The 16,232-nt window shown below is 51.4% G+C and overlaps 1 protein-coding gene across 1 annotated transcript in view; it reads right to left on the bottom strand.

Annotated features, from left to right (window-relative positions):
* Nucleotides 1–3,948: 3,948 nt before the first annotated feature.
* JPH2 (junctophilin 2) overlaps nucleotides 3,949–16,232 on the bottom strand; it is a 34,292-nt gene continuing 22,008 nt past the window's right edge. Inside the window, exons 3-6 of the mRNA XM_055814586.1 lie at nucleotides 12,994–13,112; nucleotides 8,685–9,475; nucleotides 7,512–7,609; nucleotides 3,949–6,440 (exon numbers count right to left, since the gene is read on the bottom strand). Of these exons, the coding sequence (XP_055670561.1) occupies nucleotides 7,529–7,609; nucleotides 8,685–9,475; nucleotides 12,994–13,112 (991 nt within the window). The 3' untranslated portion in view covers nucleotides 3,949–6,440; nucleotides 7,512–7,528. The remainder of the gene's footprint in view (nucleotides 6,441–7,511; nucleotides 7,610–8,684; nucleotides 9,476–12,993; nucleotides 13,113–16,232) is intronic.

Here is a 16,232-nt window from a genome sequence, read left to right on the forward strand (position 1 = left end):
CATCCCTGTAACTTCCTCTGGATATCCAGAGTCTGAATAAAAACCTTAATTCCTTAGATGAAATGAAAGGGCGCCCTTCAGTCTTCAGCCTGGATTACATGGTACCCTGAAACACTCCACCTTGCTCATAAAATCTGAAGCTGTATTTTACCTTCAGCATTTATTTAGTCTCAACAGCATGAGTGTAAGCTTCAAGTTTATAAATATGCCACTAAACAGAGAATCTATCACTCCTAAATAATCTACCACATCGAAACCACTCCTGAATTTTGATCTAGCCTGTTACTTTCTTAATTAAATCTCATTATTTCTAACCCCTGCCCTTCCAGTGCCTGTTAACCTGGTAAAATGCCATCTGCTTTCTTCAATTACAAGCAAACAAGTCCCCTGGCAGGAGAGGGGGACCCTGGCACCACTGCAGAGCCCTGCGGGGAGGGGATGGATTTGTGAGCACTGCACAGAGGTGGCAGCAGCTTGGGGAAGCGCTGGTGCAAGCAGGGTGAGCAAGCTTTATGGGCCTGAAGAACCACAGGCTGGCTGAAGCTCACAGCATTCAGACTTGCATTTTAGGAGATAGAACATTCAGTATATTTACCTGGATCTGGCCGGCCCTGGTGCATTGGTGACAGAGGCCACAGCATAATTGCCTCTATGCAGTGCACAGATGTGTACCCAGCAAGGATTATTTACTCCTACAAAACTCAGAATTTTAAATAAACTTCCACAAATCTTCAGTTTAAGTCCCAGTCAGGTTGTTTTCTTACCTTTTCTCTAGATTTGGGTGGTGGAAAATGTACTTTCGTGGGGGAAACTGGGCATCCACACCAGCCTGTACCATAGGAGAGTGTGGCCATGCTGATAGCTCTTTGTGAGAGCATCTCCCCTACAGTCCTGGCCAGCACTCCAGGAACCAGCCTGCCCCAAAGCCACGTTAGGGAGTAACCCACTAAACACCTGCAGCTCTCTCTAAAAAGAAAAAAAAAAAAAAAAAAAAAAAAAAAAAAAAGGACAAAAAGACTACAAGGGCACCCAGCACCTCCCTGGAACCAGAGCAGGCTGTTAGAGCTTGGCTTCTGCTCTGCAGCACAATCTTGCAAAGAGCACATTACAAGGATTAAAATAGTGGTACCTTTAAATTAGTAATGCTCTAGTCACTGAAGAAGATGCTGAGCAACTGACTTCAGAACCACAAAAGAGGGTGGACCACACACTAGGGGACAAATGAGATACAGTCTCTTTCAATCTGGTCTGGCCCCTGGCTGCTGCTTTGAACTCATTAGTTCAAGCAGGCCCCAATTAAGGAGCTGCTAATAAAGCCTGGGGGATAGTCCTACAGCAGTGTTAATGTAATCACTCAGCAGTTACTTGTTTATGTTGCAATTCATGTTCCCTAAGGCCTCCGGAAGGGTCTCTGGCCAGTGCTGCCCCCGACCTGCCTCCTCTCTGAGGTTGCTCCTCAGCACTCTTCAAACCAAGGCATCCATTCTGGGGAGCATGCTGTGATGCACAGCAAATCCAAGCTTGCCAGTCCTGGAGGGCTGGTGCTGGTTTATGGAAATACCTTCAGTTAGCAGTTAGCCAGCTCTGCATGTTTCTGCCCTGCCGGGGTCTAAATGCAGACCCCAATGGGAGGACATCACTGGCATTGCCTGTGCCCCAAACCAGGGGGACCTCCCCAGCTATCAACTGAGGGAGGGGACGTGACTCCAACACCACAGGTCCCCTGTGCCATGGGTGATGGCCAGAAGTATTAAGGACAGTCTGTGTTTTATAATTGCTGACTTTTCTTATGACCACCTTGTGAATTGGGCTCAGTGTGCCGTTTCTATAGAGACAGGGGATGCTGCCAGTGCACTGGCGGCCTGGTGGCCACTCGCTGCTCCTCCGAAAGGGAATGCCTGAAGGCACAAGCCAGGAAGCCTTTAAGCTTTCCCCTCTCGTGGAGAAGGTCCTGGTGTGCTCCCGGTGCTAATATGATTTTGAGATGGCCAGTGAAAGCCCGTTGTTCTCCCGTGCTGGCCGATCCTGTCTGTCCTCACAGGCACGGCGTGGGTGGCTGCTTGGAGGAAATAAAGTAAAAGCAACTTTTTCCAGCCATGCAGTGACAGCGTTTCTGGCAGAAGAGGAGAGGAGAGGGTGGCCACTGCAGGGCCCCTTGCCAGCCCAGAGCTGGGCATGGTGTGCCCTTGGCTTGGCCAGGTGGGAGGGGAAAGCCAGAATTTGCAGAGCCAGGTTTGGGGACTAAGCCATGGCCAGGCATGTGACAGTGTTTCACTGGAGCTGCTAAACAGTGGCTGTTCCCCGGTGCATTAATGCTCCCAGCATCACATTGGCTTCCTCTAGGAAGGGTTCTGGAGCAAAGGCGGTGGTGGAGAGCCAGCCCCGTTCCTGGCTCCTGGGCCAGAAAGGAGCACAGCCACCCCGCTGAGCTTCCCGGCACCTACTCACTGCCAGGGCCACCTTCACCCAAGCTCTGGCCATTCCTCTTGTTGGAAGATGCAGGCCAAGAGCAGGGCTTGCTCCCGAGAGCCCCGATGCCCTGCAAGGGCGGTGGAGGGCAGCGTGCCGGTCTCCAGGACGCCTGGGCAGGTCACTCTCAAAGGACACCGGAGCTCAGATTGCACCTTCCCTCCCACCGGTGAGGCTGAGGCTGCTGCCCTTCGGACACAGGATCAGGCTAGTGCCTTTATCCTGGTTCTCACGTATCGGACACCTCCCTGCCTGCCCAGGGACGCCTGGCCAGAAGCAGGGTGGGGACGTTACCCCTGAAACCAGCAGCTTCTGAGGCAGAGACCCAGCGCTGTTCCCCCTCCCCTGAGGAAGGGGCAGGCTTTTTGTCCTGCCTTTATTAATATTTTTGAAGCAATATGTCATCGCTTTAGCAGCAGACCCACCTACCTCCCTGCTGCCTCTGCCGCACATGGGCCAAAGATATGCTCCATTCATCAGCCTGAGATTTATGAGGTGCAAAGGGCTCCAGTTACCCTGCTGTCCCCAGCCTCCTCCCAGTGACTGGATGAATGAGATGCTGCTGGTTACTCACATAGCAGAAGCAAAATAAGCTCAGAGGAGAGTAAAGCCACCATTACATCAAACTCAGCTCCTTAAGCCTCTACCAGAGCACGAAATCTTCTGTCATGAGACCCCTTATACCCACAGAAGCTGGGGGAGACTCCGCTGCCCACAGAAGCTGAGCCTGCATCCTGCCAGCCTCTCTGCACAGGCTGGCTTTGCTCATGTGAGGTACTCCAGAAATAGAAAAGGGATTGAAGGTTTTGGCTACTCTGGATTCCTTGGGCCCCTGGGCCCCACTGCCCCTGGCTGGCGCTGGGCTCTGCTCTCCCGTCCTCCCTCATAAATCACTCTTCCCCCAGCTGCCATTTCCCTGCCCACTGTGCCTGGCTTTCCTCTCACTTTGGCTGTTTGAAGAGGCTGAGAGGACTGACCGCAGGCAGGGGAGAATCACTCCTCTCCAAACCCAGGAGGGTTGTGGCACTAGAGGAACAGGCAGTGATGCACAGCTTGGAAGCAACTTGGCAGCAGCCCTGGGTTGGGAGGCAGGGAAGGGACCTGTCAGCATCACCTGGGCAGACTTCGGGCCAGCAAGCTGCCCTTCCTCCTGGGCCTGTGCAACCTCTGGCGGGGGCCAGCACGATGGTAGCACACAGAGCTTGTTCAGAAAGCAGGAGGTGTCCTCAAACACCTGGCACCAAACTTCTAAAAAGCAGTAAGTGAAAAAATTTATCTTTGCAAAGTTTCCCCCATCAACAACAAATGCAAGATTTTTAAATAGATACCGGGAAAAAGCTGAAGACTATCCAGATGCCATCTACGAAATTCTGTACCACGTGTTGATGAACTCCCATTTAAGACTGGAGTGAATGTGTCAACCTTGAAAGAAAGCTGAAGATTGACCTGCAAAGATCCACATGGATACAGTGAGCAGATAACTGTTTATTATTGCACATAATCCAGCAGAACAACCGACAGAAAACTCCGGACAGTAGTACACAGATTGTAGTAAACAGCTTGCAAAATCTGTGATGAGGGTATTTTTGTGTGAAGAGTGAAATGTATCTGCATCTTTGTAAGACCTGAAAAGTATAACACAATATCCTAGTCAGTTTTGAAAGCATGCAGTTTGAGGTAAATCTGTTATTTTGCATCTAAGAAAACGAAATCCCTAAGGGGCTATATATATGTATATATCCATATCTCAGTGCAATATGGATATATTTATACGTCACATAAAAGCAAATCTACCTACTTTTCTCAGAAAGTTCCTAGGAGGAAAGCACATTACCGAGTGCATATCACATGCATAAAAAAGTGGGGTGGGGGTAGGGGCAGAAATTACCTTAGCACTGTTGAAAAAGATCCATTTTTGTGCTCAGTGATAAATAAAAGCCCCTCAGGTCTCTCAACGGAAATTGTCTTGGTGGTTAATAAAAGCAGTTGGCATATTGAACTGCAGAGCTGGCAAGTGAGTGCCAGCAAACAGGGATAAAATGTCAAAGGCATCAGAGCCTGGGGTTTGCAATACATTTATACTTAAGAAAAAAAGAAAAGAAGCAAATTGCTACTAGACTATGCTCTGTGGAAGTGTAGATGCTGCTGCATAGCTTTCTCAGGACTGGTACAGCCACGTGGCTTTTAGAAAGGGATCACATTCACTTCTCCCACAGTTAACACCACATATTTGCTACTGTGGCAACGTTCCTGAGCTGAATAAGGTTAAAAAATAAACTTGGTTCACAAAGAAAAGTACTGAATTATTCTCACTCTCTTATGCCATAATTAGAGCAGATAAATTAGGCAGGTTCTCCCCCATCTCTCCAGTCAGCGTAAACCCCTGTGTGTCTGCTACCCTGTCTCTGAAATCCTTTCAGATTGATCTTTGGAGCAGACTGGGCACCCGGGTTTTTCCCAGCTATCATTTCCCCATTCTTTCCAGTCCCTCAGGTTTTCCCACCCAGTCCTGTGCTGCGGGACCTCAAGATACACAGAGGTGCACAGCTGACTATAAATAACATTTCCAATTATCTTGAAAAAGGGATAGAAAATACATATTGCTCTTAAAAAGAAGGAAGAAACATGTCCAAGCACTCAGCCTCACACTAAACTGTAACTTCATCTGTGCCGACCTTCAAAGCTCACACTGCTAAGGATCAGAGCAGATCATGGTGGAAACATCTTCCAAAGGTCACTCCCTGTCGCAGCTTTGGGAAGAATCAGTGCAAATCACTCAGGCTTCTAAGCCTCGCACGCAAGAACAACAAGCTAGAATTGCCCCACTGTACTCTACCACTGCTGAAAGTCTGGTTGCTGTGTATTTTTGAGCCTAACACCCAAATACACTGGAGTCACTCGGGTCTCTGCACCTTTTTTTCTTTCAGGAATAATGTAACCTCTCCCACGACAGCCACCCTGCATCCTCTGGCTGGAAAGTCTGTTCACTCTGTTGCAATGAGAGAGCCCAGGAGCCCCCCTGCAGCCCAGCATGCCAAGGGGAGGAACCTGCAGGTGTACGGAGGTATTTTTCAGTAAGTACCTCCTTTTCATCGTAACAACATTTTCATAGAAAAAAGGGGTAAAGGGACAAATTCAGCACACCTATTTCCTTTCCCGATACAGTGGGAAGTCTCCCACTGCAAGATGCTTCTCTGGTGGCAGGACAGCACTCCAATGGCACCTGATCCCGCAACAGGCACCGTCTCCACCTGCAGCACCCCCCACATGCACAAACAGCCTTGGATCAGCCAGTCCCTCGCACCCCACCCCGCAGCCCCTGTCTGTCGTGTGTCAGCAGGCGTGGGCAGGACTCTGGTTACACTTCAACAAGTCCAATTTCCAACTTGCTCCCCCTCTCAGTCCTCTATATGAGGAAAACTACTCCAGGCGATGGGAAAAGACTTTTTATTCATCCCTTTGGATGACTTCCAAGCACAGAGGGTGACGCTGTCCACCCCTAGCTGTGACGTGGCTCTCACGAGTCATTTTGGTTGCTGTGTATTGCTTCATCTCCACACCATGGATGCTGTTTTTTGGGAAATCTCTGACACCGAGTCAACCAAGGGAGTTACAAAACACATCAGTGTGCACGCAGGAGACCTTCTCACTCGTTTTCCTACAGCTACAGATAAATCCCTCATCTCTGGCATGACAGGACAGTTGATGGCTTTGGTGAGAACAATTTAAGGCAACTGTTATTTTATACAAAGAAGAGAAGGAGACTGAATTGCAGAAACCCTGGCTTTTCCTTGGTAGATTGCAGAGGCCAGCCACAGCCTGGGAGCAGGGAGACTAAATTGATCTTCAGGTGCTTTCATTTAAGGTTGATGTTTGCAGTGCAACCTTGAGATCGCAAGTCCTTTTAGGTGTTTCCAGGTGGCTGAGTTTTAATCCCCGCCAAGGTCTGTGGTCTCCATCAGCAGCAACGCCTGTCCCAGACAGAGATGAACAGAAGAGTGAAGAGTAAAGAGGGAGAAAAAACACACCCAAAACGTAATTTTGGCTGTCTGCAAGGCTTTCACCTGTGCAGACAGAGTGAGGACTAAGATGACAACAGAAAGCAGTGCCCAGCAGAGCAGTTTTATCCTGCAGGAGGCTGTGGGAAGGCAGCCCAATACCCTCATGGCAGCTTAGGAGGTACCTCTCGCATTATGGTCACATGAGGCCCAAGGATCAGGTTCAGCCTTGACGGGGGTTATTTCTGCAATATTTGAGCCCAAGGTGACAAAAACCTTGCGGAAACCCATGACATATTCCTGTGTGTAGGAATCCCACGGGCACAAGACACCTCACAAGATTTTATTGCCACCGAATCCAAATGCAAACCCTGATCCCAACTCAAGTGGAAGGCCTGACCGAGCTCCCGTTTAACCTTAGTCAGATACACATCTCAGATTATATTTACCTTTAGTAAAATGACTAGAAACAACAGCTACAGAACTAGCACTGGGGCAATTGGAGCTGCAGATTTCAGAGTGTCATATTTTTTTTTGTGTTCTTGCCTCTTGCTGGGCTGAGTGCCAAGAAATATTGCAATGTATGAGTTACCTGGCAGCAGCTGGCATAGAACAACAATTTGAAAGTGTTTCTCAAAACATGTTCGCAGAAAACAAATTTCAAATTTAATGTCATGCATTCTTGCACTGGAAGTCTCACTCCGTGAATCATGCCCATGCAACTGGGAAGGCGAAACTATACTGTGAGATTGTATCTGATCAACACAGTTCAATTTTTTAACTTTGAGGAAATAATTTTATGAAAAGACTTGAGAACTATCCACTGAAATTACTCCACAAATCACTCTTGGGACAGGCAAGGGATAACTGAGAATTCCCAATGCTCAATGCAAGGTAATTGCATCTATTGAATAAATACCCATGCATTTTCATCACCAGGGCACCCATCAATGAATGATTTGCATTGGCAGTAAAGCTAGTTAACCCTAAAACATCCACAGTGACATCTATAAGTTGAGGGTAAAATCTCATTGCTCTTCTTACCTTGTCTGAGGGGTACATCATGTCAAAAAATGTACAAATAGGATGGCCAGACCAATGTTCAGTAAGATGACCATGCAGATCACGATTGTGTTAGGTCCCTGAAGGAAAAACCCAAAACAGAGAATTATACACCAGAGCTCCAGGTGAGGAGACAGATGCAGCTTGGTTCTGCTATTCAAAAATACCAGAATTACCCACTCCCAACGCACAGATATCTGGCTCTTAACAGCCAGCCTGAATTTTGAACTAGTTCAATATATCTGTCAATCCCTATTCCTATGTCTCCCTTGCAAACTCCTTCTAAGGAGGCTAATTCACGCTTCTTCTGAGGCTAAGTCAGATGAAGGGAGACCCTGACCACAGGCACGTGAAGTGCTAAGTCCATGTCGGGCTGCTCCTCCCAACTCCTTTCTCCACCTACATTGCCATGTTTGCAAAGTTGCCATTTTTAAGATAAATAAATGCACCCACATGAGACTGCTCTAATTTCAGACCAAAATATTTCCAAGCTGTGCTTTTCTAAAGTCGCATCAGAACCATTCACGTCTAAAGGGTTGCAAGATGAGAAGCAGCGGGCTAATAAACTGTCTGGGTTTACAGCTGTATTTGCTCCCAGCAAAACTAATTTCAGTGACTATATTTTAAACCTGGGAAATCAGCTGGTGATTCGAAACCACATGCCAGCTCATGAGGTGCCCTTACTGCAAAAAAGTAAAAACAGGTAAAAAAAACAACCCCGCTTTGCTTTTTCATTCCCGTCCTACATTTTCCCCTCAGTTTTCCACATCCATGTTAGCTGGTAAAGAGGGTGCGAAAAGAGGGGGAGACAAATGTAAAAAATGAATCCGAAGATGCCTGTTTTCCTCAAATTTTGAAATAGGGATGTGTCGGGAAGCTGATCTGCCCTGGTGCAGAGAGGCAGTTAAAATAAGAGGGTTGTGAGCGCCAGCGCCAGCGCTGGGGCAGGGCAGGCTGGGAAGGCAGCAGGACGGGGAGGTCAGCAGCGTTGGGATGCCGAAAAGAGCCTCTGGATGCTGCTGGGGGCCCGCTGCAGCCCCCGGCCCTGGGCTCTGCATCCCTCTGGGCCCTTTTGGACCTCCTGGGAAAAATAAACAAAAAATAAAAAGGCAGAGATGGCTCCCAGGGGTGCCTCCTGGGCTGCCTCCACGTCACCTCTTCACACTCCTCTTCCTCCTGCGCTGCCACCACCGCCGCTGGCGGGGCTGGGCCCCGCTTGGCCCCCGCCTTGGGCTCCGTCCGCCCCGGTGCCCTGCCCTCAGTCTTGCTGCCAGCAGTGGGCTCGGCCCGGCCCGCAGCCCTGCGCTCGGGGCTGGGGCGCTGCTTTGGCTCCTTGGGCTGCGGCGGCTCCGGCATGGCCTCCACGCTGGCCGCTGCCTTCTCCTCCAGCTCCTGCGGTGGGGTGGAGGTGCCCCCCCGGCGCTGGGGGTCCCCCCGTGGCGGCGGGGGCTGCGGCTCGGGCTCGGGGGGCAGCTCCTCCTCATAGTCCGCAGCGGGGGAGACCGGGGAGGTGCGCACAGCGTAGCCGTGGTAGCCCTTGACGAGCTCGACGTCGGGCTCGTGCGCCATCCTCTGCAGCGGCCCGATCTCCATCTGCTCGGTGGGGTGCCCCCAGCCCCGCGAGGCCGGACGGCCCTCACCCTCGAGGGGCACAGGGCTCCCGCCGCCCGCCGGGCTGCCTGCCCCGGCCCAGCTGCCCGGACGGAGGGCACCGTCCTGGTGGGGGGCCGCTTTGGCCCGCTTGGCCTCGGGAGGGGTGGCGGCAGGGCTGGGGGCCGGGCTGGCGCGGCGGCGGGCCTCGTCCTGCTCGTGGAGCTGGGGGCTCTCGGGGGGCGTGGGGGGCGGCGGGGCGCCTTCGGGCCGTGGCGCCTCCTCCTCCATGTTGACGGCGTGCTCCGCGTTCTCCATGATCTCCTGCAGCAGCTTCCGCTTCTGGTACTCAGGGCCTGCGGAGAGAGGGGATGGTGTGAGGCACCGCCCGGGGGACCCGAGAGACAGCGGGCCGCTCTGGCTCTGTGCCACCATTACGCCCTCGTGGGTTTGAGGACGACTGCGAGAGGGTCCGGGCTGGAGGCTGGGAGAGGAGGTGCTCCCAAACCAGAGCTGCTCCCAAACCAAGCTGCTCCCAACACAGAAGCTGCTCCCAAACCAGAAGCTGCTTCCTGGAGAGATTTCCTCCAGGAGCAGCTGGAGGCTCTGAGCCCCACCACATGAAGTCCAGCTGGAAAGAGCCAACAGAGCAGGTGTGGAGCTCCAGGTAAGGGTAAAGAAACAGTGAAAATCTGCAGCCCAGCTTTTTGCAGCCACACAGATGGGCTATCCTGGGGCTAAAGAGGATCCAGCTCCCATCAAAGTTTTGGTTTGTTTTTTTTTGTTTTGGTTTGGTTTGGTTTTTTTAATGGCTGGGAAACTCTTCCATGTGGCTTCTTTGATGTTTAATACCATGGCAACTTCACAAGTGATACAGGGGATGTCCAGCCTCCTCGGGAAAGGCAGGTATGCCCAGATGATCCACCTGTCATCCCTCACGATGGGGAAAAAACCCCATTTCTCATGCATGGAGCAGGGCTGGCAGTTTCACAGCCCTCCTCTCTGCACTGAGCCCTGCAACAGCAGCAAAATTACCTGGCACCATCACACCAGGTGATGCAGAGCTTTGGCTTTGCTCTGGCCTCAACTCCGACACTGATTTGTCAGCTCTTAGCCACATTGCCCTCAGTTCAATTATACACCTATCATTAAATCTTTACTTCTTGTTAACCCTAGGCTGTGTCTGCAAAGCAAACTGCAGACCAGCTGGAGTCTGGGGAAGTCAGCCAGAGCCTGACACCAAAGGTATCTGCTGTGCTGGGTGGCTGGCTAAGCAAAATCCACCACTGAACAACTGGGAATATCTTTTGGAATAACCACCCTGCACAGTGCTCTACATGCTGGGACCCATGCTGGGACAGGGGTCCCCACATGTCACTGGGATGCTCATAGCAAGTGAGAACGTGAAGAGCATGCTTCTTATGGGCAGCGTGAGGTCACAAACCAGCTTGTTTGGAAGCAAAGCACCTGCTTTTGAAAGTGGCTGTGGCCTCATTCAGCTGAATCCAAGTGATGCTGAGGGGTGCAGACATACAGGGCTTACTCTGTGCTCCTGAACAGCACAGATCCTGGAGCCGCTCTGGCCCCAGCTGCCTTGCAGTTCCTCCCCTTGTCTCCTCCACCCCAAGCAGATGCAGACTCGAGCCCAGTCAGGAGACTGGGATTGGTGCTCCTTTCCCTCTAATAAATCAGCGGTGTGATTTGCACGCTGCTACCTTCTGCCCATGCAGGCAATGCCCCCGCTTGGAAGGGGCAGTGGGGAGAAAGAGAGCACTGATTTTAGCTGCTGTGCCCTGCCTGCACACTCCTGTCAATCAGCTGGCAACCCATTCAGGGCCATTTATTTCTGGCTGCAAGTGGATTATTTGGAAGCCGTTTCAACAGTTGTTCAGACTCCTCAAAAAAGGCTGCCTGCAGCTCCAGACTCCTTGCGCTCTCCTGCTGCTTTCTTCTCCTCCTGAATAATTCATACCAAAAAGCCCCCAGCTGCCTGGAGGGCACTGCACAGCTCTGATCCTCCTCACCTCCCCACCCTCACCTGCCGGCGTGACATTGCAGCAAGGGCTTTGGCATACATCCCTCTGCTCTAAGCTATTAGGGTTGATATCCAGGGCTGGATACTTATTAGAGATATGAGGCTTGCTGAGCAGGATTGGCCCGTGCCAGACATAGCAGGTCTATCTGCCAGGACAGTGGGGGGGGGGGGGGGGGGGGGGGGGGTGGGTGGGGAGGAAACTCAGCGGCAGAAGACTACCAGGCTCTCCTGGCTGTGTGACGAGCAGCTTCGAGTCCCAGCAAAATCCAAGGGTGGACTTTGTTTGCTCCTGGATGGTGCAGACACACAAGAGACGTTTCCCCTTGTTGTGCACTTGGGGAATTCAGAGATTTTAAAGAAATAAGATGATTTAAAAGAAAAACACAAACACACATCAGCAGCTTACAAGGCCACTGAGAGGGGCCAGGACCCAAGTGAAGCCCTACATAAAAGCAGTGAGAGGACTCAGCACTTGAAGAGCCAGCAACAGAGGCCAGGCTGCTTCAAGCATTTTGTAGAGACCATTTCAATTGTCTCATTCAATTGCCATGGGTGGAAAAAATAATCTAGCTAGATATCAAAAACCTTCCATCAGGAATTCCAGTTTCCTTTGCCTCTGTGCTATAAATACCCCAGTGTGCAAAGGGTGAATGTGGAGCTGTGAGTGGCAGCTGAGGGGCTTATGTCAGGATCAAGCAACGTTTAGCTATTGTTAAATGAAGTGCCACATGCTGGCTCATGCCCATGCCTGGGCACTGTGGTGTTTCCCCACTCAAAGCCAGCTCCAATGGGCCTTGCTGGGCGGTGGGGAGGAACAGGCAGCCCTCCAGCACAGTGTCTCCCCACCTAGTAGGTGCACGTCAAGATGGGAGTACAGGGAATTTAGGCAAATTTGTCAGCATGACTCTCCCCGGCCAAGCATCAGGTGTGAGGTGTTCCCCTTTCCCACTGCACACCCTAGACCGGGGTGCAGTACCAGAGACCTGGAGGCACAGAAATCAGAGCAGGAGCAGGCAGCAGGTTTTGCTTAGCAGGAGTAAACCTCTGGCTTTTAGCCCCAGTTTTGCTGCTGTGATCCTGCCTCAGCAGCCACAGGGCACTTGTTCCAGGTAACAAAGCCACATAATAAGAAAGAGAAGGTAAAAATAGGCACTTGGATCCTTTTCTGCTTTGTTATTATGTTCCCTCTCCAGAAAGGAAAGCTTTCCAGGAAGAACATAACCCTAGCTAACTTGGTCTAGGAAAAGGTAATGGCATTCACAATGCTGCCTATAACATTATACCTCCTATCTACTAATCCTCAGTGCTTGGTCTCACAGAAGGAACCTCCCAAGTGTTTTCCCAGCCAAATAATCAGCAGTGATGCTAACAAATAAATAGGGAATCAGGGAAGTAGTATTTTGCATTAGCAACTTTCTTGTAGGATATTACAGCCTCTAATTAGCTGAGTCTGATCATACCCTGGTGCGGTGTGGGGCCCCGCAGAGTACGGGCTTGTGAGTCAATGTGCAAAGCTGTTCCAAGAAAAAGCCAGGAGGGATATATCTACAGGAGCATTGCAAATAGACCCGAGCTCACTGCCTGCCCTGCCTGGTGCTGGGAGGGCTTCAGCATGTGGAGAAACACGAGGGGAAGCTGAGGGACTCTGGGTTTTTCCAACAGGTTAAACAGTGGTGTAAGGAGGACAGCAAATCATCCAGGGCAGGGCGCTAGCTGAACTTGTACAAAAGAGGATTTAGGACAGACAGAAGGGCAACTTGTTATAAAGCAGGTGAAGTATTTGAACAGATGCTGCAAGGAAACTGCAAAATGCCTCTTAGAAGATGCCTCTGGTCCTACCTGGCTGGTAGAAGTCCGGGGAGAGCTCCCTGGCCATCATTCTGGCTATGCCCGATTCATTGTTAGCTGCTTGAGCTGCCTGCTCAGACCCTTCAGCCTTGGCTTTGGCATGAGCCGTCCTGTGGAGAGAAGAGAGGACAACAGTGAGCAACATCTGAACCAAGATTGCCCCAGCTCGAGCAGCAGACCCCGTCCAGCAACAAAACCAAATCAGCCCATCTGGCATAACAGCACTCAGCGCTCGCCCACTTGACCCCAAACCCCCGCACTCGAGGAGGAAAGACCAGATTTTCAACAAGGGTCACAGATGCTTCAGGTTCAGGTGGGAAGGCTGCACGTAGCCACGCAAGCGAACCAGGCAGGGATATTTACAAACACAAGCATGCTCGTGTGTTGCAGCGAGGCAGCTGCTGCTGCAAAACAGACTTGCTGCTGTGCTGCGAAGCACTGAAAACCTAGCTCAGAGGAATGCCTGAAGCATCGCTGTGGGCATCTTTGGAGCATAAGGCAACAATAACATGATGGCTGAACACCGCTGTGCTGTGACCAGCCTTGAGTTGCTGCACCTTGCCAGAGGCAGCGTGCCCCTGCCCAGCACACCAGACATGTTTTACCCCAAATGTCTCTCCCGTAACTTGCCAGCAAACAACACACATTGTCCAAGGGGCTCCTTTACTCACTGCAGCTCGGGGGGCTGCTCTCCCCTGTGCTAGGCAAGGCAGAGCTGTTGCCACCTCCTCAGCTTGGCTGCCCAAGTTCTCTCCGCTCCTTCCCAGAGTATTTCCTTGTTCCATCAGGCTATAGGGCTATTAGAGTTATTTTGCTGGCCAGCTGTCGTATTCCTCACGTGCCTTGCACTCGGGGCCCTGTGATCTTCATGCTAAAAGCAGGGTTGGCTTTACAGCCCAGCTGCTCATGGTCTGGGAAGGAGCTGACTTCAAACAGCAAAATCACACCTTAAAAATAAGGGAGGGTGAAGCACCATATATTCAGCTGCTTTGTTCCCCCCGGGGCTTACAGAGAGCTGCTTTCCCCACGCTCTTACTATCATATTTGCTGAGGCTTCCCGTATTTCCCTTGCTGCACATAATGGAGCATACATTGGCTGTACATGCAAACCCACGTATTTTTCTGTGGACAGTTAGATAAGCAGTTAGCAGTCCTCAAACACCAATTCACTATGAATTATAACCTCTAATATGGTCTTCCCATGCCTGATGAGCCCTTTTCAGACTCAGGTTGGTATCTGGTCATGTTTTAGGACAAAAAATGAGGAAAGATGCAGTTCTCATCCTTGCAGTGAAAATGCTCCAGAGGAATTTTTGGACTGTCAGTTGTGAAATCAGGATTAATTCTTCAGCATTAAGCTGAGATGCAGTAGACAGACGAGACTAGCTTTAGTCTGAATACTTGACAGGTGCAATGAAAAGGTGATAGAAATGCTGTTCTGAGACACTTGGAAAGTAGAAGATCTATATATACACATACATACATACACATACACACACACACGGAGACACCCTTTTGAGTAGCTGCAGGGAAAGAACTAAATGCAGGGCATTAATCCCAACTGATACAGGCAGCAGTGTGGCTTGATGGGGAGTGGAAAACGCTGTTCAGGGCCCTGCGATAGAGAAGAGGGTGTGGAGCTGCTGCAGCTCAGCCTGTCTCTCCCTGGGATGACATCCTGCTCCACTGGAGCCATGATTCACCCCCTGCCCACACTCACATGTTATCTCCCCACTTTCTCTGCAGGCTGAGCTGCCTGGGATTGCTGTCATTCTTGGTCTTTTTATCCAAAATTATTATAGCTCCTGGAAAACCCAGAAACAAGACACGATGAGGCAGAAAACAGCAATTTTAAGCTGTTGCTCACAAGCAGGAGGTCTGAGGCAGCTCTGACTAGAGAAAGCACCTCCTTTTTTGGTAGCATATAATCAACGTGATAAATTCCACTATAATCTGTCAGGGGCCAAGGGGGATGTTTCTGTGCTTTCCATGCCTGGGGGATCAGAGCGGGCTGGGCGTGCTGCGTGTGGGGCACACAGCCTGCCTGGCGCCGGCCCTGGGAAGAAGCTTGCAAAGTGAGGATCCAGCTCTTCACGCCGGCAGGACATGCTCTGACCCCTGACTTTGTCTTGCTGCTCTCGGAGGACAGGATTCACCATACAGAGATAAAATCCTCCTTTTCGGCTGCTCGCTGAGCCAGGCAGAGGCTATCCTGGCCACTTCCCAGCCAGATAATCAGCTAGGGGAGCAGCAGGCAGCTCCTGGCAATGGGTGGATGCTTTCTTAAAGGTAAAAAAGTAATCTGGAAGTGGACTGGATGTGGGGGTCTGCTCCCTCCACTAGTAAGGAAGGACTGAGCTGGATGCACACCAATGTGTTACCAAACAGGTACGGATGGCTCCTGCATGCTCAGCTCTCCCCCAGCACCTGGGACCGACACAAGGGAACAGCCTGGGGGCGTTAGAGGTGACAAGGCATCTCCCAGTTTTGCTCTTCTCCTGCCCTCCAGAGAAGCTGCTGGCTGCTACATGGTTGCTGCGTAGGGTTTGAGTACTGTGATTCCTGCAGGTAAAGGGATGGTGAGGCCAGGAAGACCCTGACCTGGGTTGCAGAGGCTGCGCTGAGGATGCTGTGGGTGGTGGGGAGCTGAGCCAGCTAGGCTGGGCCACCGCTGCCAGCCACCGCAGCCCCAAGGCTAGCAGGGCTCTACCACGAGCCCTCCTGGGCACAGAGAGGAGTGAGGCCAGGGAGGCCATGGGGCAGCCCCCGAGCTCCACACATGGAGCTGTGACAGCAGGCTGAGCAGCACAACTCAGGGACCCCCTACTGCCCTGGGGATGCAAGCTGTATGGCAGCTTTGCCCAGCTCCCTCGCTCTGCAGGACACGCCTGACCTCTGCTCCTGTCCCCCTGCTTGCAAAGTTGTCCAGAAGTGTTTAATTTGGGGAGACTATGATCAGCACAGCTGCAGTTTCAAATCTGGCACCTCCAGCACACCACGTGTTGGCCTTGTTGGCATCCCGGGGCGGCTGTGGTGCAAGACAGAGGGCTGCTCTGCCTGGCCAGCAGCCTGGCTGCAGCAGGGATGCTGATGCCCTGCGCTGGGTCCCTCCATCACTGAGATCACTTATTACAGCAGCAGCCAGGTGATGAACATGTGGCTTACAGACACGGCAGGTGTTTTAAGTACATCTCCCCCAGCACACGCACATCCCCAGGACACGAAGGGAA

Source organism: Falco peregrinus, chromosome 9 (assembly GCF_023634155.1).
Source record: "Falco peregrinus isolate bFalPer1 chromosome 9, bFalPer1.pri, whole genome shotgun sequence".
NCBI classification, from domain to species: domain Eukaryota; kingdom Metazoa; phylum Chordata; class Aves; order Falconiformes; family Falconidae; genus Falco; species Falco peregrinus.